Source organism: Rhinolophus ferrumequinum, chromosome 15 (assembly GCF_004115265.2).
Source record: "Rhinolophus ferrumequinum isolate MPI-CBG mRhiFer1 chromosome 15, mRhiFer1_v1.p, whole genome shotgun sequence".
NCBI lineage: Eukaryota > Metazoa > Chordata > Mammalia > Chiroptera > Rhinolophidae > Rhinolophus > Rhinolophus ferrumequinum.
The window spans coordinates 50644412-50672270 of NC_046298.1; the positions used below are offsets into that span (position 1 = coordinate 50644412).

Consider the following 27859-nt stretch of genomic DNA (forward strand, 5'->3'; position numbering starts at 1 on the left):
GGCAGAGGGCGGGGAAGGGGCCTCCATTCTGAGGTTCAAAGAACTGCGGTGTGTGAGGTTTCAGGTGGAAAGGAGAGGCACTGTCAGGCAGGGGTCTGCGAGGCCAAACTCGGATCCTCACCCAGTCTCGGCACCGGGCGGGAGCGGGGCGAGCACCGAAACGACTGGAAGCGCGCGCCGCCTTCATAAAGATGTAGTTGGGAGCGCCCACGGTGAGGGTGGACGTGGACTTTCTACGGCCCTCTAACGGTGAGTGAAAGCAAAGCGGGGAAGAAACTGAGCCGGTCAGCTGACCAAGCCTTAAAACTACGGATCGACAGACTGACCGTGCAGAAGTAAGCCCTGGGATAACCCTAGTGAACGCATGGCCCTCTGGGAAATGTAGTTCGGCGCAGGCGCAGTGCGGGACAGTCGCGGTCGCAGCCTTTGTCTAGTCGTCCTTCGGGTAAGCGACATCGGGAGTGTCCAGGACGGAGGTTGCTGGGAGGGTATCCGGTTGTTCCTTGGGTCCAGGCTGCCTTTTGTACCCAGCCGCGCGTGTCTGTCGAGTCTCTTATGCTGCTTTCGGCCCAGGGCGGGTCGCTTCGGGGCAGTAAGAACGTGCCGAGTAGGCGGGGTTCGGTTCAGGGTATTCGAGTCCAGGAGGTATTGGGGAAGAAGAGGAGTTCTGGCTTTGGTGGAAGGGCTCGGAATCTCCCGACTCGGGGACACAGTCATAGAGCCACCCAGCTGAAACCCTAGAGAGACTGGAGCCAGCCTAACCTGCATCCCTCTCCTACTTTAGTGGGGCGTCCTGGAATCTGTGGTGGTGACGACCGAGGTCCAACCACAGAGCCATGTGGAGCCTCACCTTCCAGAGGGGCCGTCGGTCCCTAAAGAGTGAATGTGACTGATACCAAAAGCACAAGATATTAATTCCAGTGGCCTGGGACCCAGAAAAGTCACGTTATATATTAAGCTCTTACTGAGCCCTGGCTACATGCCAGGCACCATCCAGGCCACTTTACTAATTCAGCAAACACGTTATTTAGATGTCCTGGGTGCCAGACCCAGTCCTATCCCTAAGAGCTTCTGCATAGACCCCACATGTCTCCACCCACAGGAGCCCTAGGAGGAGACAGGGAAGATCTGGGAGATGATAAAAATCACATAAATACCTCACTGAACAACATAACTGCCATCCTGGAAACTGCAGTGAAGACAGCAGCGCACAACGGGATGCGGCAGACTAGGAGGTGCATAATAAGCGTCATCAGGGAAGGTACAAAGATGAGGGAAACGCATCCTGGATTGGTTCTGGGCTTCGTTTTGGGCAAACAGCCAAGGTCAAGCTTGTAAACTACCAGGAACAGGTAGTCTGTATGTCTTAGGCGCTAAATAGGTGCTCACTGAAAATAGTGGCTTCCATCCCAGCAACAGGCGCCATCATGTGTATCCTGCTGCTCTGCTCTGTTTTCAGCCCGTTTCACACTTTAATTCTGGTAATTTCCATGTTGGGTCACCATGGAAGAGGACCTCATTTCATGGGAGGTCCTCATTTCATGGGAGAGGGCAACTGAAGCACACCAAGCAGCTCCTAGGAACCCAGAGTAACAGAGGTCGTCATCACCCTAGAAATCGTTGCACCTTGCCTGCCCTGCCCTCCGTTTTCCTATCTTTGGAATGCGGTAGGAAAAACTGATGTCATTTTTCAACAGTGGCTGGAATGGCACTCAGTACCCTGCAGAGGCTCAGGAAATGCCACGCTGAAGTTCAGTGCTGTTAGGTTTGGCCTGAGTGCTGGGCTTCAGGCTCTGGCAGCCACAGCTTTCCTACCTGCAGGTAGGGGTTCTGACACTTGGTCTCTGGTCACACAGACACCAGCTAAGTCTCTCACATCCCATTTCCCCCAGAACTGTGTGCAGAGGATCTGACTGTTCGTGCAAGAGTCCAGAGGAGGAGGGAATGACCCCTGGGTTCCTGGATGCCGGGGCCCCGGTGAGTATACCTCCACCCTCACACTCAGGTCTCCCGGGCCCTGGCCTTGGGTCCCTACCAGGCTCATTCTGGCCTCAGATCCTTTCCGTCGCTCTGTCCCCTGCCAGGAGTGTGCTTTAGCCAACTCCACGTCCTCCTCCAGTTCTCATTCTGAGGGCCTCCTGGCCTCCCCACCTGCCCCATGCTGCCCTAGCCGACATTGATCAGCCCTCTCACTGATGAGTCTGGCACATCCTCAACTCAGGATTCTAAGTCTTTACTCCCACCTCACTCTCGTCATTACTTGGCAGGTGAGTACTGAGCACCTAGCAACGACCAGTTGACCAGTTGTGGTCCTGACACCGTTGCAGGTTCGCAGGTGCAGGAACAGGTGAGGCAGGCAGAAGTCTCCCTCCCTATGAGGCTCCAACGAGGAATGTAAATGTGCCAAGAAAGCTCAGAGAAGGATAGGCTTGGGAACCAGGCATTGACTAGAACAGACCGGGGGACCTTCCTGAAGACATGGCCCACAGGCAGAGACGTGCGCGGGGTGGGGGCACGGGAATGATGTCAGGCCCACAGAAAAAATGTTCCAGGCCGAGGGAACAGCATGAGCATAGGCCCTAAGTGGGACGGTCTGGAAGCAGATTTTTCCCCCGTGCTTCTGGATAAAACACAGTATCTGACTGACACCTTGACTTTAACCCCATGAGTCCTGAGCAGAGAACCCAGCCACACTGTGTTAGATTCTGACCTATAGAACTATGAGATAATAAATGGATGCTGTTTTAGGACAGTAACTTTGGGGGAATTTACTTTGCATCAAAAGATAAATAATACAGTGGAGGGGAGCATCTGAGTTTGGTGTCATGATTAGAAAGATCATCTCTGCCCCAAGATTCTTTTTTAAAATCTGTGTTTCAAAGGCTTTGTTTCATTCATTGGGCACATACCCTGTTTCCCCAAAAATAAGACCTAGCGGGGCCATCAGCTCTAATGCGTCTTTTGGAGAAAAATTAATATAAGAGCTGGTATTGTATTGTATTATATTATATTCCATCATATAATATTGTATTATACCTGGTATTATATAAGACTCGGTCTTATTTTGTAGTAAAATAAGACCGGTTCTTATATTAATCTTTGCTCCAAAAGACGCATTAGAACTGATTGTCCGGCTAGGTCTTATTTTTGGGAAAACATGGTATCTTGGACGCATCAGGATGTTACTTTGGCCACAAGGGTAAGGCAGGAATCTAACCTGACAGTTCTCCAGATGCTCCCTTCCCCTACTGCCCAGACACAGCTGCCACTCCAAGGGTCCCTCCATGAAGGTATGAATCCTAGTGAACCCAAAACGCCCAGGATTGTTCTCCCCTGTCTCGTTGACTCCTCAGCAGCATTTCTTATTTTGAGACTTTTCTGCAGGTAAGTTGCTTGAAGATGGGTGTGTCCTCTTAAGTCCTAAGAACCCCCTTCCAGCAGGACCCCAGCTCCACAGAAAAACCCAACCCAAATCCCAGACTTGAGAAAACCCCCTCCTACCCAGGTTGGCCTTGTCCTTGTTCACCTGCTGCTCCCGCCAGCAGACAGGGCCAGTGTTGGGCTGACTGAAGACACTCATATGTGATATTTCAGGAGCAAGTGACCTTTGAGGACGTGGTCGTGGACTTCACCCAGGAGGAGTGGGGGCAGTTGGAGCCCGCCCAGAGGACCCTGTACCGCGATGTGATGCTGGAGACCTTTGGGCTCCTTGTATCTGTAGGTAAGGCCTCACCTGTGGCCCCCACCATGGATTCTAATTGTTTTGAGTTAAAGTGGGGGTAGGTCTAGGCTTTAAAAGCATGTATCTTGGGTGTGTGTTTGGCTTTAGGGACCATGCTGTTTTGGTTGCGGGAATGTCAATTAGAATGTTTGGCCTACACGTAGCAGGTCCCACCTGAAAATGCCAGAAGCAGGATACCGTCTTGTGGAGAGACATACTGGGTCCCGTGACTGCAAAACCCCAGTCTGGACCTGATCTACCTGTGGAGCGGTCAGGAGACCCCTTTGTCCTCACTCTGCACCTCTTTCTGCCATCAGTCCAGATGGGCCCCTCTGAAGGTGACAAGACAGCTGCCGGGGTCTGAGACCAGCAGAAAAGACAGGGTCTTTGTCCTGGGTGCCAATGAAAGGTGCCGGGGTTGTCTCCTTTCGGCCACCCGGTCGCCTTCACACGGCTCATTGTTGCCAGTGAGCAGGGGAAGAAGCAGCGCTCTGACTGGCCAGGCCTGGGTCACATGTCCACCCCAGAACCAGGGATGAGGTCAGCGACTAAGAGTGAGGGAGGAATATTGGAGGCTGTTATGACTGTGACCTCTCGGGGTCCCCAGCCACTTTGGACCTGAGAGACTGAAGGTGGAGTTGGGAGAGGGTTGGGAAGGGTGCTGCACACAAATGCTCACTCCCTGGGTCTTGTCCAAGCAGGACACTGGCTCCGGAAGCCAGCCGTCATCTCCCTGCTTGAGCTGGAGGCAGAGCCATGGGAGGTGGATGAGGGAGTTCCCCAAGGATGTGTTCCCAGGTGAGATGAGAGATACAGAGCTGGGAGGAGCCCACTTACCTCCCAGGTCTCTCTGTGTCTGCTCTCAGATTCTTTGGGAATAAACTGACTACTCATCTTTTAGTGAGCATTCACCAAGCACTGTTTTGCTGTGAATGAGACCAGGCTTTTGTCTTTGCTGAATTTACGTTCTTGTTGAGGGAGAAGGGCACACAACAATAGCTAAAGTAATAACAATAACGGTGAATGAGATGATTGCTGATTATGAGGAAATGAAAGGTGGTGATAAGGTAGAGACTACAATTGGGAGAAAGACTTAAGTAGAGAGATGAGGGCTCACCGCTCCAAGTGGACATGGGAGCTGAAGCCCGAACAATGAGAACAGTGCTGCCTTGAAACAATCTGGGAGAGAAAGATTCCAGGCGGAGGAAACAGCATGTGCAAGGGCACTTTGATGATGCAAGGGCTCTTGCTGTGTAACAAACACTCCAGCCTCAGTACTTTAAACCAGAGAATCACTTATGACTCTTGCATCTGTGGGTAGTAAATCTAGGATGGGCTCTTCCATGTAACTACACGTGGGCTGGGTGGTTCTGCTCTTCATACCTCCTGTCCATCTCCTTAGACAGATAGGCAGCTCTCTAGGAAGTGGTGGCGTCCTGGCCCTCTGGCAGGCAGTTTCCTACTGGTGTCAGGCCCTGACCCTGTTCAAGCAGTGGCCCATCGCCAGGGCCCAGGTGGGATGGCCAGTGTGTGGAAGGGGTCACAACAGGGTCTCTCCAGCCTCAAGTAATAACTGGCTTTCACCCAGCACGTTAGCCTCCTATTGCTGTTGTAACAAATTACCACAAATGTAGTGACGTAAAGCAACACATATTGTTTTACAGTTCTACAGGTCAAAAGTCCAAATGTGTCTCACGGGACTATGTTCAAGGTGTCATCAGGACAGCATTCCTTCCGGAGTGTCTGGCAGAATCCATTTTCTTCCATTGTCTAGCCTGTAGATGTTGTCACATTTCCTGAACTCATGGCCTTGTCAGTCTTCAATGTTAGCACGGTTGGTCAAATCATCACACACTGTGACACTCTGGTCTCTCACATTTAAGAACCCTGTGGTTACATGGGGTCACTTGGATAAGCCACTGTAATCTCAGATAGTCAGCTGACGTCAAAAGATTAGCAACCAGGGCGGCCGGGTGACCCAAGTGACTCAGCAATGTGCTCCTAACACCGAGGTTGCTGGTTGGATTCCCACATGGGCCACTGAGCTGCGCCCTCTACAGCTAAGATTGTGAATAACGGCTCTCCTTGGAGCTGGGCTGCCATGAGCACCCTGCGGCCAGCGTAAGCTGCTGTGTTCTTCTGTATGCTGCCGGGTGCTGCCATGAGCAGCCGGCAGCTGGCGAGAGATGCGTGAGTAGCCAGCCAGCGGCCAGCAACCAACTGGCTCAGCTGGGTAGAGCACAATGATCATTATACCAACATGGGCCAGTGAGCTGTGTCCTCCACAACTAGATTGAGAAACAGTGGCTTGACTCGGAATTCGGGGGTGGGGAAGGGGGGAAAAAAAAGATTAGCAACCTTAATTCCTCCTTGACATGTCAGGTAACAGCATACTCCCAGGTTCCAGAGCTTAGGATGTAAACATCTTTGGGAGCCTCTATTCTGCCCACTGCACCCAGCTTGACTTCTTTTTTATGCCCTTACCAGTTCACTAGGATGTAATATAAATGTGAAAGGTGCCCACAAGAGTACATTCCAGTGCTGAGGTTGGGGTGGCAGCAGAGTCTCTGTCTCTGAGGAGAGGAATGGGTACCAGGGCGGAAAGGCCATACTTCCAGGAAGCGGGGAGGGACTCCATGTTCATTCAGCATGTCTGTTGCCCCCTGTTGTGGGTGGGGGTACATGGTGACTAAGGTGGAAAGAAGCTGCTACCCATGGGGGTTTCCCAGTTAGGGGGACAGAATAAAGCAGATCAAGGTGCTCTAAACCACCACAGTCATTTATCCATCTTCCTGGTGAAGGACACTTCATCAGTTCCCAGTTGATGGGTTTCTTTACATCTGAGGTGAGGAGGTACAATATTGACAGGCTGCTAGAAAGAGGCTCGATCTGAGCCACAGGAGGGCTGAGTGATCCTTCCAACATGATGACTTCTCTCACCAACTGGCATAGTAGAGGCTGTGTTAGCCGGGGCCTGGCAATCGCTCTGCTCCTTCCAAGTCTGGGCATATGTTCATATTTTGCTGAAGACCCACTCTCCCCTCAGCATCTTCTCCCACCCACATTTTCTGTACCCCCCTTGTCAACTCCATTCGTGTCCTTATACCAAATCCCCTCCCCTGTTCTTGGAACTTCTCTTCCTCTCCTGACCGCTCCCTCATTTGCAGAAACCATATTGTTACACTGTCAAGGCTACTCGTGCTTTGAACCTTGTGAAGCTATCAGTTTTATTCTTTCACCCACTACAAACTTTTTCTCTGGAATGGGGATTAAGGGGCGTTACCATTTTTTTTCTTTCAGACTTGGAAACTACATCCAAACCCAAACTGTCACCTCCAAAGCAAGATATCTGTGAAGAACTATTCAACAGTGTCCTGGTAGGAAGCTTCCTATGGAATAGTCTGTGGTGTTCTAAGGGTGAAGATACTGCGGGTCCCTGGGAACAGAGTCATGAGAACCTTGATGGCCGTGTGCTGCAGGTGGCCTTCACACCTGTGAGGACATCTGTTCAGAAGCAGCTGCCAGAGAATGGGTTTGGGGAAAACTCACTTCTGAGACCAGATCTCCCAACTGAACCTGTGACTCCTAAAAGACAAGGCTCCCACATGTGGGGAACACATAGAAAGAGGAAAAATCCAGACTCAAAATTAAATGTGCAACAGAAAACCTATGCAAAAGAGAAACCCTACACATGTCAAGAATGTGGGAAGGCCTTTAGTCACAGCTCGGCACTCATTGAACACCTCCGAACACACACAGGAGAGAGACCTTACGAATGTCACGAATGCAGAAAAGGTTTCCGAAACAGCTCAGCACTTAACAAACATCAGAGAATCCACACTGGCGAGAAACCCTATAAGTGCATACAGTGCGGGAGGACCTTCAACCAAATTGCCCCACTGATCCAGCACCAGAGAACTCACACAGGCGAGAAGCCCTACGAGTGCAGTGAATGTGGGAAATCCTTTAGTTTTAGGTCCTCCTTCAGCCAACATGAGCGGACTCACACAGGCGAAAAGCCCTATGAGTGCAGTGAATGTGGGAAGGCCTTCCGGCAAAGTATCCATCTGACCCAGCACCTGCGAATCCACACTGGGGAGAAGCCCTATGAGTGTGGAGACTGTGGCAAGACTTTCAGCCACAGCTCGTCATTGACAAAGCACCAGCGAATCCACACTGGGGAGAAGCCTTATGAGTGTCACGAGTGTGGAAAAGCCTTCACCCAGATCACACCACTAATTCAGCATCAGAGGACACACACTGGAGAGAAGCCTTACGAGTGCAGTGAATGTGGGAAAGCCTTCAGCCAGAGCACGCTGCTGACTGAGCATCGTAGGATTCACACTGGCGAGAAGCCCTATGGGTGCAATGAGTGTGGGAAAACCTTCAGCCACAGCTCATCACTCAGCCAGCATGAGCGGACACACACCGGGGAAAAGCCCTACGAATGCAATCAATGCGGGAAGGCCTTCCGGCAGAGCACACACCTCACTCAACATCAGAGGATCCACACAGGGGAAAAACCCTATGAGTGCAGCGACTGTGGGAAGGCCTTCAGCCACAGCTCATCCCTAAACAAACACCAGCGAATTCACACTGGGGAGAAGCCCTATGAGTGTAATGAATGTGGCAGGGCCTTCAGCCAGCTTGCTCCACTCATTCAACATCAGAGGGTCCACACAGGAGAGAAGCCCTATGAGTGTCATGAGTGTACCCGAGCTTTCAGCCAGAGCTCCCTACTCATAGAACACCAGAGAATCCACACCAAAGAAAAGCCCTACGGGTGCAACGAGTGTGGGAAATCCTTCAGTCACAGCTCATCACTAAGCCAGCACGAGAGGACACACACTGGAGAAAAGCCCTATGAATGCCAGGATTGTGGGAAATCCTTCAGGCAGAGCACTCACCTGACTCAGCACCGGCGGATCCACACGGGAGAGAAGCCATACAAGTGCAGGGTCTGTGAGAAGGCCTTCACACACAGCTCCTCCCTGACCAAGCACCAGAGAACTCATACTGTGTAGATGCACTCCACACAAGCTGGGACGTACATACCCTTAAGCCATAGTTCATCTCTTACTACACTTGACCCAATCATACCCAAAGCAAGAACACAGCTCTTTCCAAAAGCGGCCTGAGGTGACCTCTGAAAATGGTTCACTATTCACTTGACCCAGAGAACCCCACAAAATCATGTAAATCAAGAGATTCAAATCTACAGGTTCATTTTAAGAACACTCATGAAACTGCCCAGACCATCAAGGGTATGCATATCCGAAAAGCCATGAAGTTTTTAAAGGATGTCATGTTATGAAAGCAATGTGTGCCATTCCATCATTACAATGATGCAGTTGGGAGGTGTGCCCAGGCTAAACAGTGGGGTTGGATGCAGGGTCATTGGCCCAAAAAGAGTGCAGAATTTTTACTGCACATGCTCAAAAATGCAAAGAGTAATGCTGAACTTAAGGGTTTAGATATAGACTCTCTGGTCACTGAGCACATCCAAGTGAACAAAGCTCCCAAGATGCAGCGGAGAACTTACAGAGCTCACAGGTGGATTAACCCATACATGAGCTCTCCCTGTCACATTGAGATGATCCTAACTAAATAAGAAAAAATTGTTCCTCAACCAGAAGAGGAGGTTGCTCAGAAGAAAAAGATCTCCCAGAAGAAACTGAAGAAACAAAAACGTAAGGCCCGGGAGTAAATTCAACATAAAATAAATGCTAATAAAAGTAAAAGTAGAGAAAAAACAGCAAGAACATGGACATATGTATACACCAGCGTTCACACACAATACACTGCTCAGATCATCCAAACAGTAGGTAAATGTGGAGATGAGCCACGTTGAGGACCTTCAAACTTGAGTGCTCACTAACACTATAGAACCCAAAAAAGAAATGGAAAATATAGTGGGGTTTGCTTTGGCTTCTGTCCAAGGATTCACCAGATTCCAAGCCAGACATTTTCAAAGTGGTGAGGGACCCAACAAATGCCTTTCATATGTAAGAACCAAATGCAATCTGGATCGATCAGTATTGCACATTACACTTTAGGGGAAGGGGGAGTGCTTATGAATGGTGCAGATTGATTCTGATAGTCCCTAAAAACACTATGGCAGAGTGTTTCAGACATGAGAGTGGCATCTGTATGGAAGCACCATGCATACTCAACTGTCTCAGTATGAAGTTTTCTGATCGGTGTTTAAATTGTTGGTTAAAGTAGAAGGCAACCAGTCTCACAGATTTGAACTCCATATGACAAAGTGTCATTGTACTCTAAACAGATTTTTAAATTCATTGTCTGCATTATTTTGCAATAAATTAATCCTCATATTCAACAGGGTTGAAAAGATTTGTATAGGAAGACTTGAAAGCTCCATGGAGCCTTGCAGATTTTCAGATGGCTTTTGCTGCTCTGTTCTGCTATAAATTTATTTATAGGACTCACAGGCATTAGAAACGCAGATGATGCCATTTCACAAAAAGAGGCAAGATTTTTCAGGTTAAGCCACTATCTCATGAGCAGTAGCATTTACACCTTGGAACCTTGTTTCGCAAAGTTTATCCCTTTGAAAAATGTACAAGTTGATTTTCTCTTGAACCATTTTTTCATTGATTTTTTTATACTGGTGTTTAAAAAGCTTTTGTTGTTATATAATTTAACTTGAAGGTGCATAGTATTTAATTGAACCCTGAATCCACTAAAAGCAGTCTCCCTGACAACTACAACCCTTAAATGGTGACTTGCCACCCTTGACTATTACCACACAGCAATAATAACTAATACACTCTGGGAGATAATTTTTTATTTTATTTTATTGGGGAATATTGGGGAACAGTGTGTTTCTCCAGGGCCCATCAGCTCCAAGTTGTCCTTCAACCTAGTTAGTGTGCAGCTCAGCTTCATGTCCAGTTGTCATTTTCAATCTTTAGTTGCAGGGAGCACAGCCCACCATTCCATGTTGGAATTGAACCAACAACCTTGTTGAGAGCTCGCGCTCTAACCAACTGAGCATCCGGCTGCCCCTCTGGAAGTTCAGCAGCAACTCATTATCTTTAGTCTACGTTGTGGAGGCTGCAGCTCACTCGCCCATGTGAGAACTGAACTAGCAACCCTGTTGTTCAGAGCTCTCGCTCTAACTGAACCCTCCTGCTGCCCCGAGAGAATCTTTTTTAATACATACAATTGGGTCACTCTTGCCTCATACCCTCCATTGGTTCCTACCATTCTTTAGATGAATTAAAAACCCTGACTGGCAGACAAGGTCCTGTGAGATGGGGCTTCTGCCCATGTTTTGGTCTCGTACTGCCCCACTTCTCTGTCTCACAGTAGGATCCATGCTTTTTGTTACAATCACCAGGATATTGGTTATAAATGCAGACTCTTGGAAACTGCACTCCAATGAAGGAGTCCAAATCTTTGGGGTGGAGATGATAAAGATGACTCTCCTCTATGGTACAAGGACATAATGTGTCACCCTTCTCAGGGCCTGTAGAAAGGCCCTTTCTGCTGCTTTAAGGAACCACTCCTTCCACCTGTCAACTGCGTGATGCTCATGTATCCTTTCATCCCTGACCCGTGGACCTTTCCTCAGGGAGCCCTTTCCAGAGACTAGCACACAGCAATCATTTGTCTGCTTCTTGATTTCAGGTCTTCCACTCTTGGTGGACTGAAGGTGAAGGGTAACCTCTCAGTCCCCCTGTGGGATTAGGCCCCCACCCTTATGCTCTCATTTAACCTTAATTACCTCTAGAAAGGCCCTATCTATGCCAGTCACATTGGGAGTTAGAGCTTCAATATATGGATTTGTGGATGAGGGTATGCAATTCAGTCTGTTGCTGAGGGTACTCCTGGATATTTCCCCATTGACATATACTCCTGTCTTGGCAGGCTTCCATGTGTGTGATTTACTTTGCCCTATCCCATGAGCTCCACCATTCTTAGTGTCACTTCCAGATATCTTACAGCCTTTTGTAAGATATCCTGGCTCAGCACCCAATGGTCTGTACACTTTCCAGCCCTCCCAACTCCATTAGTGAGACCCGGGCCACCTGTGCCCCTCATTTGCTGTGTTTTTCTCAGTGTTCCATGTCCCTTCATCTTTGCATGGGGGTTGAGACCCTTATTACAGATCCCCTGCCACTAATGCCTGAGCCAGCCCAGCTTCCCCTGAGACTTGAGTGGAACCTCTGCCTATGAATTTGTTCAACAAATCACCCACTTGTGACTTTACCATGTCTTGGACAGGGTGGCGGTGGTTAGGGAATGGCCAACAAATCCTGAAATCTTTACAGTTGGTTTATTTTTCATAGTATAATATTTTAAGAAAAGCAATTCTAAAACTTTTACATATATTTTAGAAGTCATCAAATTAATATGTTGATTTTGGAGGTGCGAGGGTTTTCACTATTTACCCAAAATACATTTACTAGAAGGCATGGCAGTGCAGGCGTATACTGTATGGGTGAGCATGACGGGTCCTGTGCTGTGGACGGGGTTTTCTGGACTTGTCCAGGCTCTCCAGCCAGGCTAGGCGCACTGAGACAGTTTTAACTCATTGTAATTCCCAGAGACACCATTCAGTGGTTGTCCTGCCCTTAAAACAGTGTCATCAACAGCTCCATAAAGTCCAGGAGACCTGAGGATAAGAATTCTGGGATTTATAAGGAATCACCATTACACTAATCTTGTCTACAAGGTGGTCAGTTGGATACCTAGAACATTGTACTACTCCCACAAGATTGTGTGGGTATGGGTGCTCCACTTTATGGAGAGACTCAGTTATTGGCTCCAGAAATTTGGAGTCACCTAGGAACAAAGACTCTGGGAGTGGTTGTCCAGGCCCTGTCGCCTAGCCTAGGTCACACTCAGACAGGTTAAAATCACTGCATTTCCCAGACGCTACCATTGGGCAAGTGTCCCCACCTCCAGAAGAGCTATGTTGGCAGTTCCCCAGATTCCCTGGATTTGAGAATTATGGGAATTATAATCATGGTTACACTAATGTCCATTAGGTGGCGAACTCAGACACCTACAACCTTGTACTACTTCCAGAAGGCTCTGCAGTTGGGGTGTGACTTCCTAAAGAGGGAGGGAGGGCAACACCTGCGAGTGAGGAGTTCTGGGGGTTGTTCAGGCTCCCCTAGACTGCACTGAGACAGCTTTTTCTCACTATAATTCTCAGAATCTCTCATTGGGGGGCATACCTACCTCCAGAAGAGCGTGGGCAACAGCTAAGCAGAATCCAGGAAGCCTGTGTTTTGAGAATTCGGGGAGTATAGGAGAAATCATGCTTACACGAACCTCTTCCACAAGATGGCGATGACGGACACCTAGAGGTTTCTACCACTTCCTGAAGGATCTGCGGTAAGGCTGCGTCTCCATAGAGGGAACACTGGGCAGTACCACAGCATCGACATCACCTAGGAGCCCTTCCTTCTGGAAGTTGTACTCCATTATAACAGAATCTGGCCACATTCACAAAGAGCTGCAGACTACACCTCCGAGAAAGCCAGGCAGCAGTCTGGGGGCCTCTGCGGGCCTATCCTCTTCAGTGCCAGATTTCAAAGATGCCACATTCACAAATACACCTCCCATGATGAAATAAAAATAAATGTCACATAAGGATCCAAGATGGCAGAGTAGATAAACGCTGTGCTTAACTTCATCCTGTGAACACATCAAAATTACAACTAAATTCTAGAACAATCAACCTGGAGAACCATTTCAAGTCTAGCTGAAGAGAAATTTCATAACTAAGGACGTAAAATAGAAGCCAGGTCGAGACTGGTAGGAAGGGCGAAGACACGAAACAGGCCAGCCCCAAGCCTCTGTGTGGCAGATGAAAATTGGGAGGGATACCTCAGCCACAGAGGTTCCCCACAGAGGAGTAAGTGACCCCATCTCCACACTGGCCTCCCCAGCCTGGAGTACTGGTGCTGGGAAGAGGAGCCTCCACAACATCTGGCTGTGAAAAATAGTGGGGATTCTGACTATCTCCGGTGGGACAGAAGACGGCAGGAAACTCAGACATCCTCTTAAAGGGCCTGCACAGACTTGCTCGCAGGCACTCACCCTGGGCTCCAGTGGAGGGACAGTGACTTGGGGGTGGTGGGCATCGGAGACATACAGGAGACAGACTGAGATGTGTCGCTTCAGGTGAAGGCTGGAAGATAGCTGCCATTTACCCTGTGTGGAGTCTTCTGTAAGAGCAGCCAGCAGGCGGGTGCCATCTATCCTGTGGTAAGTCCTCCCCCTGCCCATGGTCAAATCTGAATCTCAATTGGTGTGGTGAGTTCCACTCACTCCACCCAGGAGACTCACTGAGATTCCAACACACCTATCTCCATACCACAGGAGGCTTTATCAGCAGATGAACCTTATGGAGCCAGCAGGTGGCAGCAGGGATGGGAATGTCCTGGCTTTCTGAGGAGCTACCCCAGACCCAGTACTGGTGGAAGCCATCCTTGGGCCCAGTGTGGCCTCTCTCACATGCCTCCAGGTACACCACAGGCAATGACTAGCCACGTATTACTTTGCATCTCCTACCAGGTACTCCCAGGCCGGTCACAGGCAGTGCCTGACTTGAGCCTGCACTGGAGCCCCTCCCAAAATGCCCCAGAACCAACATACGAGATCTGACAATTCAATTAAATTTGTAAACTTGCCATCGTGCACTTAACATTGGCTGCACTGTACAAACTCAGTGAGGTTTCATAACCTGGGTATATCAGTGTCTTACAGCTCTGTTCATGTCAACCTGTGGCAGTGTCTTGCTGAGTGGTATTCATTATTGTTGTTGCATCTTTTTGTGTGCCGTCGTGAGAATGTCTGAACTTGAATTAGAGCAATGAACAAATTTCTTGTTAAACTTAGCAAGAGAGGAAGTGAAATCAGGGACATGTTAGTCCAAGTTTATGAGGATATTGCCATGAAGTAAATGGCAGTGTACAAATGGATTCCATGTTTTTCTGAGGGGAGAGAATGTGTCACTGATGAACAGAGGTCAGGGTGGCCAATAACGAGCAGAACTGACAAAAACATTGCAAAAATTTGTCGAATTGTACATCAAAATCATCACTGTGAGAATCATAGCAGACCAAGTAAACAGGAAAAGAGAAACAGGAAAATCTGAACTAAAAATCTTGGCATGAGAAAGGTGTGTGCAATAATGGTCCTGAAGTAACTCACCGATGAACACAAGCAAAGGAGAGTCAAAGTTTGCCAAGACCTTTTGGAGAGGTAAGACGATGTTTGGGGCCATGTTATCACTGGTGATGAAACATGGATGTGCCAATATGACCCTGAAACAAAGTGTCAAAGTGCACAATGGAAGTCAATCAATTCTCCATGACCAAAAAAGTTCCATCAGTCCAAATCAAGTCAAAAAGATGTTGCTCACCCTTTTTGATATCTGAGGGATTATTCATTATAAATTTGTACCAACTGGACAACCAGGTAACCATGTTTACTATCTGAAAGTGCTGAAAAGATTGCATGAAACAGTTAGATGACCTGAACTTTTTGCCAACAATTCATAGCTCTTGCATCACAACAATGCACCAGATCACATGCACTGTCTGTGAGGGAGTTTTCAGCCAGTAAACAAATAACTCTGTTGGAATACCCTACCTACTCACCTGATCTGGCCCCCAATGACTTCTTTCTTTACCCAAAGATAAAGGAAATATTGAAAGGAAGACATTCAGGACATCAAGGGTAATATGACGACAGCTCGGATGGTCATTCCAGAAAAAAGAGTTCCAAAATTGCTTTGAAGGGTGGACTAGGAGGTGGAATCGGTGCATAGTTTCCTAAGGGGAGTACTTCGAAGGTGATCATAGTGATATTCAGCAATGAGGTATGTAGCACTTTTTCTAGGATGAGTTCACGAACCTAATTATCAGACCTTGTACTTGGAGATTGGCTTCAGACCAAGCAGAGCACCACCCAATTACCCCACAAGTGGCACACCCAAAGGACGATCTCAACAGGCACCAGAGCCCTCTGGGACGAATCCCCCTCCATGGGGTAAGCCCACCTGCATAGCAGCCCATAAGCTGCAGATGTCACAGTCACTCAACCTGACAGTCAGTACCACCTACTGACGAGCCAACAGCAATCAAGGCTCAACTACAATAGGATGTCACACACAACCCACACAAGGGACACTCCTGGAGCACCCAGAGCAGGTGACCAAGGAGACTGCCACTGGGCCCCACAGAACACCTACTACATGAGGTCACCCAGCAAGACTGGGAGACATAACAGGTCTACCTAATACATAAAAACAAACAGAAAGAGATAGCCAAAATGAGGAAACAAAGAAATATATCCCAAATGAAAGAACAGGAGAAAAATCCAGAAACAGATCTAAAAGAAATGGAGGTAAGCAACCTATCAGATGCAGAGTTCAACACAATGGTTATAAGGATGTTCAAGAAACGTAGTAAGAATTTCAACAAAGAGATAGCAAGCATAAAAAAGGACATAGAAACCATAAAAATGAACCAGTCAGAAGTGAAGATTACAATAACTGAAAAGAAGAATGCACTAGAAGTAATCACCAGCAGACTACATGAAGCAGAGGATCAAATCAGTGATTTGGAAGACAAGGTAGCAGAATATACCCAATTGGAAGAGCAAAAAGAAAAAAGAATCCAAAAAACTGAGGATAATTTAAGAGACCTCTGGCACAACATCAAGCTTTCCATCAACATTCGCATTATAGGGGTACCAGGAGAAGAGAGGTAGAAGGGGACTCAGAACCTATTTGAAGAAATAATGATGGAAAACATTCTTAACCTGAAAAAGGAAATAGACATACAAGCCCAGAGAGTCCCAAACAAGATGAAACCAAAGAGGCCCCCACTAAGACTATAATTAAAATGGCAAAGGTTAAAGACAAAGAGAGAATCCTAAAAGTAGCAAGAGAAAAGCAACTAGTAACTTATAAGGAAGCTCTCATAAGACTATCAGCTGATTTCTCAACAGAAATTTTGCAGGCCAAAAGGGATTGCCAGAAAATATTCAAAGTGGTGAAACCCAAGGACCTACAACCAAGACTACTCTACCAAGCAAGGCTATCATTAAAATCAAGGGACAGATAAAGAATTTCCCAGACAAGAAAAAGCTAACGGAGTTCATCACCACCAAACCATCATTACAAGGACACTTCGAGGGTCTTCTTTGAGACAAAAATAAATAAATAAAAACAAAACTAAAATGTATGAATAATAAAAAGGCAATAGCTACATATCTATCAATAATTACTTTCAATGTAAGTGGATTAAATGCTTTGATCAAAAACATGGGGTGGAACCTCAAAAAGTCAATCTTACGGAGGGCCAGCCCGGTGATGGTTCAGGTGGTTAGAGCTCCATGCTCCTAACTCCGAAGGCTGCCGGTCTTGAAGCTGAACGGCACCCTCCACAACTAAGATTGAAAGAACAACAACTTGACTTGGAAAAAAGTCCTGGAAGTACACACTGTTCCCCAATAAATTCCTGTTCCCCTTCCCCAATAAAATCTTAAAAAAAAAAAAGTCAATCTTAGAGAAACAGAAAGTAGGAGAATGGTTAAGGAGGTGTGGGGGGCAGGGTGGGGAGATACTAGCCAATGGGTACAAACTTTCAGTTATAAGAGAAATAAATTCTGGAGATCTAATATACAGCATGGTGACTAGAATTAATAATACTATATTGTATGTGAAAATTGCCAAGAGAGATCATAAGTGTTCTCACCACACACAAAGAATTAAGTAAGTATGTGAGGTGATGGATAAGTTAACTAGATAGATTGTATTAATCATTTCACAATACACCACATTGTACAACTTAAATATGTACAATTTTTATTTGTCAATCATACCTCAATAAAGCTGGCAGGGAAGGGGAAGAAAAGGAAAAAAAAAAAACATGGGGTGGCTGAATGGATAAGAAAACAAAACACATATGCTGCCTACAAGAAACTCACTTCAAATTGAAAGACACACAGAGATTGTAAGTAAACAGATGAAAAAAGTTACTTCATGAAAATGGAAATTGAAAAAAAAAATAGACTTTAATACAAAGGCTCTAACAAGAGACAAAGAACCCAATAATCCCACTTCTGGGTATTTATCCGAAGAATCCCAAAACACCACTACGAGAGTATGTGTAAATCCATATATTCATTGCAGCATTATTTACAATGGCCAAGATGTGGAGGCCATCAATGGATTAACGGATAGAAAGGAGGTAGAATACAATGGCATATTGCTTGTCCATGGAAGGGAATGGGTTCTTGCCATCTGCAATGGCGTAGATGGACCTGGAGGGTATTGTGCTGAGTGGAGTATGTTAGCCAGATAAAGACAGATGCAATGTGATTTCACTTATATATGGAATCTAAAGAACAAAATAAACATACAAACAAAATAGAAACACACTCACAGATACGAAGAATACATTGATGGTTGCCAGATGGGAGGGGGGTGAGGGGGTGGATGAAAAACAGGAAAAGATTAAGAAGTACAATTGGTTATTACAAAGTAGTCATGGGGATGTAGGGTATAGCACAAGGAATATAGTCAATAATATTGTAATAACTACATATGGTGTCAGATGGATACTAGATCTATCAGGATGATAGACGGGAGGGGAGTTTGGGGACACGGTGAAAAAGGTGAAGGGATTAAGAAGTACAAATCGGTAGTTACAAAATAGTCATAGGCATGTAAAAGAAAGTATTGGGAATATAGTCAATAATATGGTAATAGCTGTGTATAGTTAACAGGTGAGTATTAGACTAGTCAGGGGGATTACTTTTTAAGTTATACAAATGTCTAACCACTATGGTGTACACTTGAATAATACAAAATAATATTGAATGTTAACTGTAATTGAAAAATTAAAAAGGAGGGGGAAAGGTGAAGGGAATAAGTAGAAATTTCAGGTATAAAACAAGTCATGAGGATGTAATGTACACCATGAGGAATATAGTCAATAATATTCTGATAGCATAGTATAGTGTCAGCTCATTGCTGGACATATGGTGATCACTTCCTTTAGGTATGGAAATGTTGAACAACTATGGTGTACACATATAACTGGTATGATGTTGTATGTTAGCTATGTATTTTAATAAAAATCATTAAAAAAATAAATGTCATAATGTGCTTTTCATATTCCACACAGAAATGTTATGTCATTGCCCGGGCATTTATGTATATCGGTTGGGAAACAGAGTGTATCGTGGCTTACCCAGACCCATCCTTTTTCTGAAATCTCCATCTTATTTCCCCCTTTACTGTTTTATGTCTGTTTCTCAAACAGGCGGGGAAGACATCCCAAATACCTGTTATGCTCCGGCGGGCAGCGAATATTTATGTGGGAGGACAAATACACAGGAGACTGGAAACGAACGCCTTTTGCAAATAAACCAACATGGAGGGACAGATTCGTAAGAAGCTAGCGTGTGGCCTTCTGGGAGTTGTAGTTCGCCGACGACCATCGCAGGCGCAATCATGCTCAATCAGCAGAAAAGGCCTTCGTCCTGAGGATGGAGGACAGAGTGCAGGGAGGGAGGCTTCCCGTGGGAAAGTGAGACTGTGGCCGGCCTGCAAGGCCTACCTCTGATTCCAGCGATGTGTGCCTCCAGGCGGAGGCGGGGTAAGACGGAAATGACCGGAAGCGCGCGCCGCCCTTTGGGAGATGTAGTTCGGCGCTCCCGGGCTTTAGATGGTCACCGACTTTGTGCCGCAGTCTACCGGAGAATGGAGTGGGTCGGGGTGTGAAGACTGAGTCTGGCCGGAGTCTGCGAAGTCGCGCTCGGATTCCGAGTCTTGCTGCTCAGGTTCGAGAGTCATGGTCGGGGGCGGGGTGATCCTTGAAGTAACCGGAAAAAGAACACGCGGCCCTCTGGGAGATGGACTTCGGCAGCCGCCTGCGCAGGCGCAGTCCGGGCTGTTGGCGGTTGCAGCCTGTTCGGTCACTAGCGGGTAGGTGAAATCGGCAGATGCCGAGTGGGGCGGGGATCCAGAGTGTTCCTTGTGTCCGTGGGTCGTGTGTAACCAGCTTCGTGCATCTGTATCAAGTCCCTTTTGCTGCTTTCGGCCCGGGCGGGTTTCTTGGGGGCGGGGCCTTGTTTGGGCGGTTCCAGGGTCCAAGAGGGGGTTGGGGATGCAGAGGAGTCCTGGCTTTGGCGGAAGGGGTCGGAATCTCCCGACTCGGGGACACAGTTGGAGAACCAGCCGGCCCAAACCCTTGGAAGACTGGAGCCAGACTAGCCTGCATCCCTCCCCTGCTTCAGTGGGAATTCCGGGATTTCGGACGTCCGGAGGTGACGTGGTGGTGACGACTGAGGTCCAACCACGGAATCACCTGGAGGTCACTTTCATGAGGGGCCTTCTGTCCCTAAAGGGTGAAGGCAAAGGAGACCAAAAGCACAAGATACTGATATCAGTGGCTTGGGACCCAGAAAAGACACGTTATATATTAAGCTCTTACTGAGCCCTGAATACAAGCCAGGCACCATCCAGGCCCTTTTACTAATTCAGCAAATACGTTATTTAGATGTCCTGGGTGCCAGGCCCAGTCCCATCCCTAAGAGCCTCTGCATAGACCCCACATGTCTCCACCCACTGGAGCCCAAGGAGGTGACAGGGAGGGTTGGGAAGATGATAAAAATCCCATGAATACATCACTGAACAACATAACTCCCATCCTGGAAACTGCAGTGAAGACAGCAGTGCAAAACGCGATGGGGCAAAATCGGAGGTGCATAGTCAGCATCAACAGAGAAGGTACAAAGATGAGGGAAACGTATCTTGCCTTGGGCCTCGGCTTCATTTTGGGCAAACAGCCAGGGTCAAGCTTGTAAACTACCAGGAACAGGTAGTCTGTATGTCTTAGACGCCATGTCATGCAGGGTGTCATGCTAGGTCTCAGCTCCCGCTCCCCACATAAGAACGCAGGATATGGTGAGGCTAAAAAGGGAACACCCACGAAGCCATAAATAGGGGAGTCATACCACTGTATTCTCGCTGGATGCCAGGCGAGACACAGGAAGGAGGATCCACACGTTCCGCAATCTGCCCGTCCACCTTTTCTGCCTGCCAACCATCCACCCAACTAGCGCAGTCATGGCAGTTACATCAGCAGCCAGTTGGCCAACCGGCTACAGCCAACGGCCAACCATCACCTGAGCCAGCGCCCCCCCCCCCCCCATGCGAGGCCGAGAGCCTGGAAACTGCTCTCTGAGACTCTGTCCACACACACTAAATAGTGCTCACTGAAACTAGAGGCTTCCATCCCAGCAGCAGTCGCCATCATGTGTATCCTGCTGCTCTGCTGTTTTTAGCCCATTTCACACTTTAATTCTGGTAATTTCCATGTTGGGTCACCACCCTCATTTCATGGGAGAGAGCAACTGAGGTACACCAAGCAGCTCCCAGGAACCCCAGAGTAACAGAAGTCGTCTGTTACTAGAAAATGTTACTAGAAAATGTTGCACCTTGCCTACCCTGCCCTCCGTTTTCCTATCTTTGGAATGCGGTAGGAAAAACTGATGTCATTTTTCAACAGTGGCTGGAATGGCACTCAGTACCCTACAGAGGCTCAGGAAATGCCACGCTGAAGTTCAGTGCTGTTAGGTTTGGCCTGAGTGCTGGGTTTCAGGCTCTGGCAGCCACAGCTTTCCTACCTGCAGGTAGGGGTTCTGACACTTGGTCTCTGGTCACACAGACACCAGCTAAGTCTCTCACATCCCATTTCCCCCAGAACTGTGTGCAGAGGATCTGACTGTTCGTGCAAGAGTCCAGAGGAGGAGGGAATGACCCCTGGGTTCCTGGATGCCGGGGCCCCGGTGAGTATACCTCCACCCTCACACTCAGGTCTCCCGGGCCCTGGCCTTGGGTCCCTACCAGGCTCATTCTGGCCTCAGATCCTTTCCGTCGCTCTGTCCCCTGCCAGGAGTGTGCTTTAGCCAACTCCACGTCCTCCTCCAGTTCTCATTCTGAGGGCCTCCTGGCCTCCCCACCTGCCCCATGCTGCCCTAGCCGACATTGATCAGCCCTCTCACTGATGAGTCTGGCACATCCTCAACTCAGGATTCTAAGTCTTTACTCCCACCTCACTCTCGTCATTACTTGGCAGGTGAGTACTGAGCACCTAGCAACGACCAGTCGACCAGTTGTGGTCCTGACACCGTTGCAGGTTCGCAGGTGCAGGAACAGGTGAGGCAGGCAGAAGTCTCCCTCCCTATGAGGCTCCAACGAGGAATGTAAATGTGCCAAGAAAGCTCAGAGAAGGATAGGCTTGGGAACCAGGCATTGACTAGAACAGACCGGGGGACCTTCCTGAAGACATGGCCCACAGGCAGAGACGTGCGCGGGGTGGGGGCACGGGAATGATGTCAGGCCCACAGAAAAAATGTTCCAGGCCGAGGGAACAGCATGAGCATAGGCCCTAAGTGGGACGGTCTGGAAGCAGATTTTTCCCCCGTGCTTCTGGATAAAACACAGTATCTGACTGACACCTTGACTTTAACCCCATGAGTCCTGAGCAGAGAACCCAGCCACACTGTGTTAGATTCTGACCTATAGAACTATGAGATAATAAATGGATGCTGTTTTAGGACAGTAACTTTGGGGGAATTTACTTTGCATCAAAAGATAAATAATACAGTGGAGGGGAGCATCTGAGTTTGGTGTCATGATTAGAAAGATCATCTCTGCCCCAAGATTCTTTTTTAAAATCTGTGTTTCAAAGGCTTTGTTTCATTCATTGGGCACATACCCTGTTTCCCCAAAAATAAGACCTAGCGGGGCCATCAGCTCTAATGCGTCTTTTGGAGAAAAATTAATATAAGAGCTGGTATTGTATTGTATTATATTATATTCCATCATATAATATTGTATTATACCTGGTATTATATAAGACTCGGTCTTATTTTGTAGTAAAATAAGACCGGTTCTTATATTAATCTTTGCTCCAAAAGACGCATTAGAACTGATTGTCCGGCTAGGTCTTATTTTTGGGAAAACATGGTATCTTGGACGCATCAGGATGTTACTTTGGCCACAAGGGTAAGGCAGGAATCTAACCTGACAGTTCTCCAGATGCTCCCTTCCCCTACTGCCCAGACACAGCTGCCACTCCAAGGGTCCCTCCATGAAGGTATGAATCCTAGTGAACCCAAAACACCCAGGATTGTTCTCCCCTGTCTCGTTGACTCCTCAGCAGCATTTCTTATTTTGAGACTTTTCTGCAGGTAAGTTGCTTGAAGATGGGTGTGTCCTCTTAAGTCCTAAGAACCCCCTTCCAGCAGGACCCCAGCTCCACAGAAAAACCCAACCCAAATCCCAGACTTGAGAAAACCCCCTCCTACCCAGGTTGGCCTTGTCCTTGTTCACCTGCTGCTCCCGCCAGCAGACAGGGCCAGTGTTGGGCTGACTGAAGACACTCATATGTGATATTTCAGGAGCAAGTGACCTTTGAGGACGTGGTCGTGGACTTCACCCAGGAGGAGTGGGGGCAGTTGGAGCCCGCCCAGAGGACCCTGTACCGCGATGTGATGCTGGAGACCTTTGGGCTCCTTGTATCTGTAGGTAAGGCCTCACCTGTGGCCCCCACCATGGATTCTAATTGTTTTGAGTTAAAGTGGGGGTAGGTCTAGGCTTTAAAAGCATATATCTTGGGTGTGTGTTTGGCTTTAGGGACCATGCTGTTTTGGTTGCGGGAATGTCAATTAGAATGTTTGGCCTACACGTAGCAGGTCCCACCTGAAAATGCCAGAAGCAGGATACCGTCTTGTGGAGAGACATACTGGGTCCCGTGACTGCAAAACCCCAGTCTGGACCTGATCTACCTGTGGAGCGGTCAGGAGACCCCTTTGTCCTCACTCTGCACCTCTTTCTGCCATCAGTCCAGATGGGCCCCTCTGAAGGTGACAAGACAGCTGCCGGGGTCTGAGACCAGCAGAAAAGACAGGGTCTTTGTCCTGGGTGCCAATGAAAGGTGCCGGGGTTGTCTCCTTTCGGCCACCCGGTCGCCTTCACACGGCTCATTGTTGCCAGTGAGCAGGGGAAGAAGCAGCGCTCTGACTGGCCAGGCCTGGGTCACATGTCCACCCCAGAACCAGGGATGAGGTCAGCGACTAAGAGTGAGGGAGGAATATTGGAGGCTGTTATGACTGTGACCTCTTGGGGTCCCCAGCCACTTTGGACCTGAGAGACTGAAGGTGGAGTGGGGAGAGGGTTGGGAAGGGTGCTGCACACAAATGCTCACTCCCTGGGTCTTGTCCAAGCAGGACACTGGCTCCCGAAGCCAGCCGTCATCTCCCTGCTGAAGCTGGAGGCAGAGCCATCGGCGATGGACGAGGGAGTTCCCCGAGGTATGTGCACAGGTGAGATGAGAAATACAGAGTTGGGAGGAACCCACTTACCCCCGCAGGTCTCTCTCTGTGCCTGCTGTCAAATTCTTTGGAATAAACTGACTACTTGGTCTATTAGTGAGCATTCTCCAAGCATTGTTTTGGTGTGAGTGAGTCCTACCATGGTTAGGGGGACAGAATAAACCTACCAGTTAGGGGAACAGAATAAACCAGATCAAAGTGCTCTAAACTACCACAGTCTTTTATTCATCCTCCAGGTGATGGACACTTCATAAGTTACAAGGTGATGGGTTTCTTTACATCTGAGGTGAGGTGGTACAATTCCTCACCTGGTGGTGAAGGTCACCAGGAAAAGGCTGAGTCTGAGGAATGGGAGGGCTGAGTGCTCCTTCCCACATGGCAGCTTCTCCATCACCAGCTGACATAGTGGAGGAGGCATTACCTGGGGCCTGGCCATCACTCTGCTCCTTCCAAGCCTGAGCATATGTTCACATTTTGCTGAAGACCCACTCTCCCCTCAGCATCTTCTCCCACTCACATTCTCCATGTCCTCTCTTTCGACTCTATCCGTACCCTTCTACCAACTCCCCTCCCCTCTTCTCAGCACTACCCTTCCTCTTCTGACACTCTCCAGGTTTGCAGAAACCATATTGTTACATGGTCAAGGCCAATCATGCTTTGAACCTTTGGAAACAGTCAATTTTATTCTTTTACCCACCATAAACATTTTCACTGGAATGGGGACTAACGGGCGTTACCATTTTCTGTTTCTTTCAGGCTTGGAAACTAGATCCAAACCCAAACTGTCAGCTCCAAAGCAAGACATCTGTGAAGAACTATTCAATGGTGTCCTGGTAGGAAGCTTCCTATGGGATGGTCAGTGGTGTTCTAAGGGTGAAGATGCTGCGGGCCCCTGGGAACAGAGTCATGAGAACCTTGATGGCTGTATGCTGCAGGTGGCCTTCACACCTGTGAGGACATCTGTTGAGGAGCAACAACTGGGGAATGGGTTTGGGGAAAACACATGTCTGAGCCCACATCTCCCGTGGGCTCCCACTGAACCCGTGATTCCTGAAATACAAGGCTCCCACATGTGGGGAACACATGGAAAGAGGGAGAATCCAGACTCAAAATTAAAGGTGCAACAGAAAACCTATGCAAAAGAGAAACCCTACACATGTAAGAAATGTGGGAAGACCTTCAGTCACAGCTCCATATTCATCGAACACCAGCAGTCTCACACAGGAGAGAGATTTTATGAATGTCACGAATGCGGAAAAGCGTTCCAAAACAGCTCAGCATTTACCAAACATCAGAGAATCCACACTGGGGAGAAACCCTATAAGTGCATACAGTGCGGGAGGACCTTCAGACACAACTCATCACTCAGCCACCACAAGCGGACACACACAGGAGAGAAACCCTACGAATGCAGTCAGTGCGGAAAGGCCTTCCGGCACAGCACACACCTCATTCAGCATCAGAGGATCCACACAGGGGAAAAACCTTACGAGTGCAGTGATTGTGGTAGGGCCTTCAGCCACAGTTCATCCCTAAACAATCACCAGCGAATCCACACTGGGGAGAAGCCCTATGAGTGTAATGAATGTGGCAGGGCTTTCAGACAGCTCGCTTCACTCATTCAACATCAGAGGATCCACACAGGAGAGAAGCCCTATGAGTGTAACGAGTGTGGCCGAGCTTTCAGCCAGAGCTCCCTCCTTATAGAACACCAGAGAATCCACACCAAAGAAAAGCCCTACGGGTGCAACGAATGTGGGAAATCCTTCAGTCACAGCTCATCACTAAGCCAGCATGAGAGGACACACACCGGAGAAAAGCCCTATGAATGTCGGGATTGTGGAAAGTCCTTCAAGCAGAGCACTCACCTGACTCAGCACCGGCGGATCCACACGGGAGAGAAGCCATACAAGTGCAGGGTCTGTGAGAAGGCCTTCACACACAGCTCCTCCCTGACCAAGCACCAGAGAACTCATACTGTGTAGATGCACTCCACACAAGCTGGGACGTACATACCCTTAAGCCATAGTTCACCTCTTACTATACTTGACCCAATCATACCCAAAGCAAGAACACAGACATATTTATACACAAGCTTTCACACACAGTACACTGCTCAGATTATCCAAACAGTAGGTAAATGAGATGAGCCACATTGAGGATCTTCAAACTTGAGTGCTCACTAACACTATAGAACCCAAAAAAGAAATGGAAAATATAGTGGGGTTTGCTGTGGCTTCTGTCCAAGGATTCACCAGATTCCAAGCCAGACATTTTCAAAGTGGTGAGGGACCCAACAAATGCCTTTCATTTGTAAGAACCAAATGCAATCTGGATTGATCAGTATTGCACACTACATTTTGGGGGCAGGGGGAGTGCTTATGAATGGTGTAGATTGACTCTGATAGTCCCTAAAAACACTATGGCAGAGTGTTTCACACATGAGAGTGGCATCTGTATGGAAGCACCATGCATACTCAACTGTCTCAGTATGAAGTTCTCTGATCAGTGTGTAAATTGTTGATCAAGGTAGAAGGCAACCAGTCTCACAGATTTGAACTCCATATGACAAAATATCAGTGTACTCTAAACAGATTTTTAAATTCATTGTCTGCATTATTTTGTAATAAATCCTTATATGCAACAGGGTTGAAAAGAATTGTATAGGAAGACTTGAAGTGTAAGCTCCATGGAGCCTTACAGATTTTCAGATGGCTTTTGCTGCTCTGTTCTTGCTATAAATTTATTTATAGGACTCACAGGCATTAGAAATGCAGATGATGCCATTTCACAAAAAGAGGGAAGATTTTTGACATTAAGCCACTATTCTCATGAGCAGTAGCTCTTAACACGTTGGAACCTTGTTTTGCAAGGTTTATCCCTTTGAAAAATGTACAAGTTGATTTTATCTTGAACCATTTTTTCATTGATTTTTCATACTGGTGTTTAAAAAGCTTTTGTTTTTATATAATTTAACTTGAAGGTCCATAGTATTTAATTGAATGCTGAATCACTATAAGCAGTCTCCCTGACAACTACGATCCTTAAATGGTGACTTGCCACCCTTGATTATTGCCACACAGCAATAGTAATTAATACACTCTGGAAATATTTTTTTTTTAATTTTATTGGGGTATATTGGGGAACAGTGTTGTTTCTCCAGGGCCCATCAGCTCCAAGTTGTTGTTCTTCAATCTAGTTTTGGAGGGCACTGCTCAGTTTCAAGTCCAGTTGCTGTTTTCAATCTTTAGTTGCAGGGGGCACAGCCCACCATCCCATGCGGGAATTGAACCGGCAACCTTGTTGTGAGCTTGCACTCCAACCATCCAAGCATCTGGCCGCCCCTCCGGAGCTCAGCGACAGCTTCTTGTCTTCAATCTAGTTGTCTTCAATCAGTGAGCGTGCAGCTCACTGTACCATGTGGGAATCGAACCTGCAACCAGTTGTTCAGAGCTTGCGCTCTATCCAACTGAGCCATCCGGCCACCCCACTGGCAACTCAGCAGCAGATCATTGTCTTCAGTCTAGTTGTGGAGGGCACAGCATTTTGGCCCCTATGGGAATCAAACCTACAACCCTGTTCAGAGCTCTCACTCTAACCAACAGCCATCCGGCAGCCTTGAGAGAATCTTAATACAAATATAATTGGCTCACTCTTGCCTCATACCCTCCAGTTTTTCCTTCATCTAAAACTGGAGATGAAGGTCCTGCAAGATGGGGCTTCTGCCCACATTTGGTTCTC

At 47.7% G+C, this 27859-nt stretch overlaps 1 protein-coding gene and 1 pseudogene across 1 annotated transcript; both read left to right on the forward strand.

Moving 5' to 3' along the window:
- Window positions 1-27245, forward strand: ZNF135 (zinc finger protein 135). The gene is made up of 11 exons (XM_033129314.1): window positions 1-445; window positions 1103-1235; window positions 1893-1977; window positions 3595-3721; window positions 7022-8741; window positions 19364-19374; window positions 19508-19703; window positions 21484-21568; window positions 23186-23312; window positions 24011-24109; window positions 24875-27245. Exons 2-11 carry the CDS (start codon window positions 1219-1221, stop codon window positions 26101-26103), a joined length of 3696 nt encoding a protein of 1231 aa, XP_032985205.1. The 5' UTR covers window positions 1-445; window positions 1103-1218; the 3' UTR covers window positions 26104-27245.
- Window positions 8743-10526, forward strand: LOC117034624 (60S ribosomal protein L17-like; annotated as a pseudogene).
- Window positions 27246-27859: the final 614 nt, after the last annotated feature.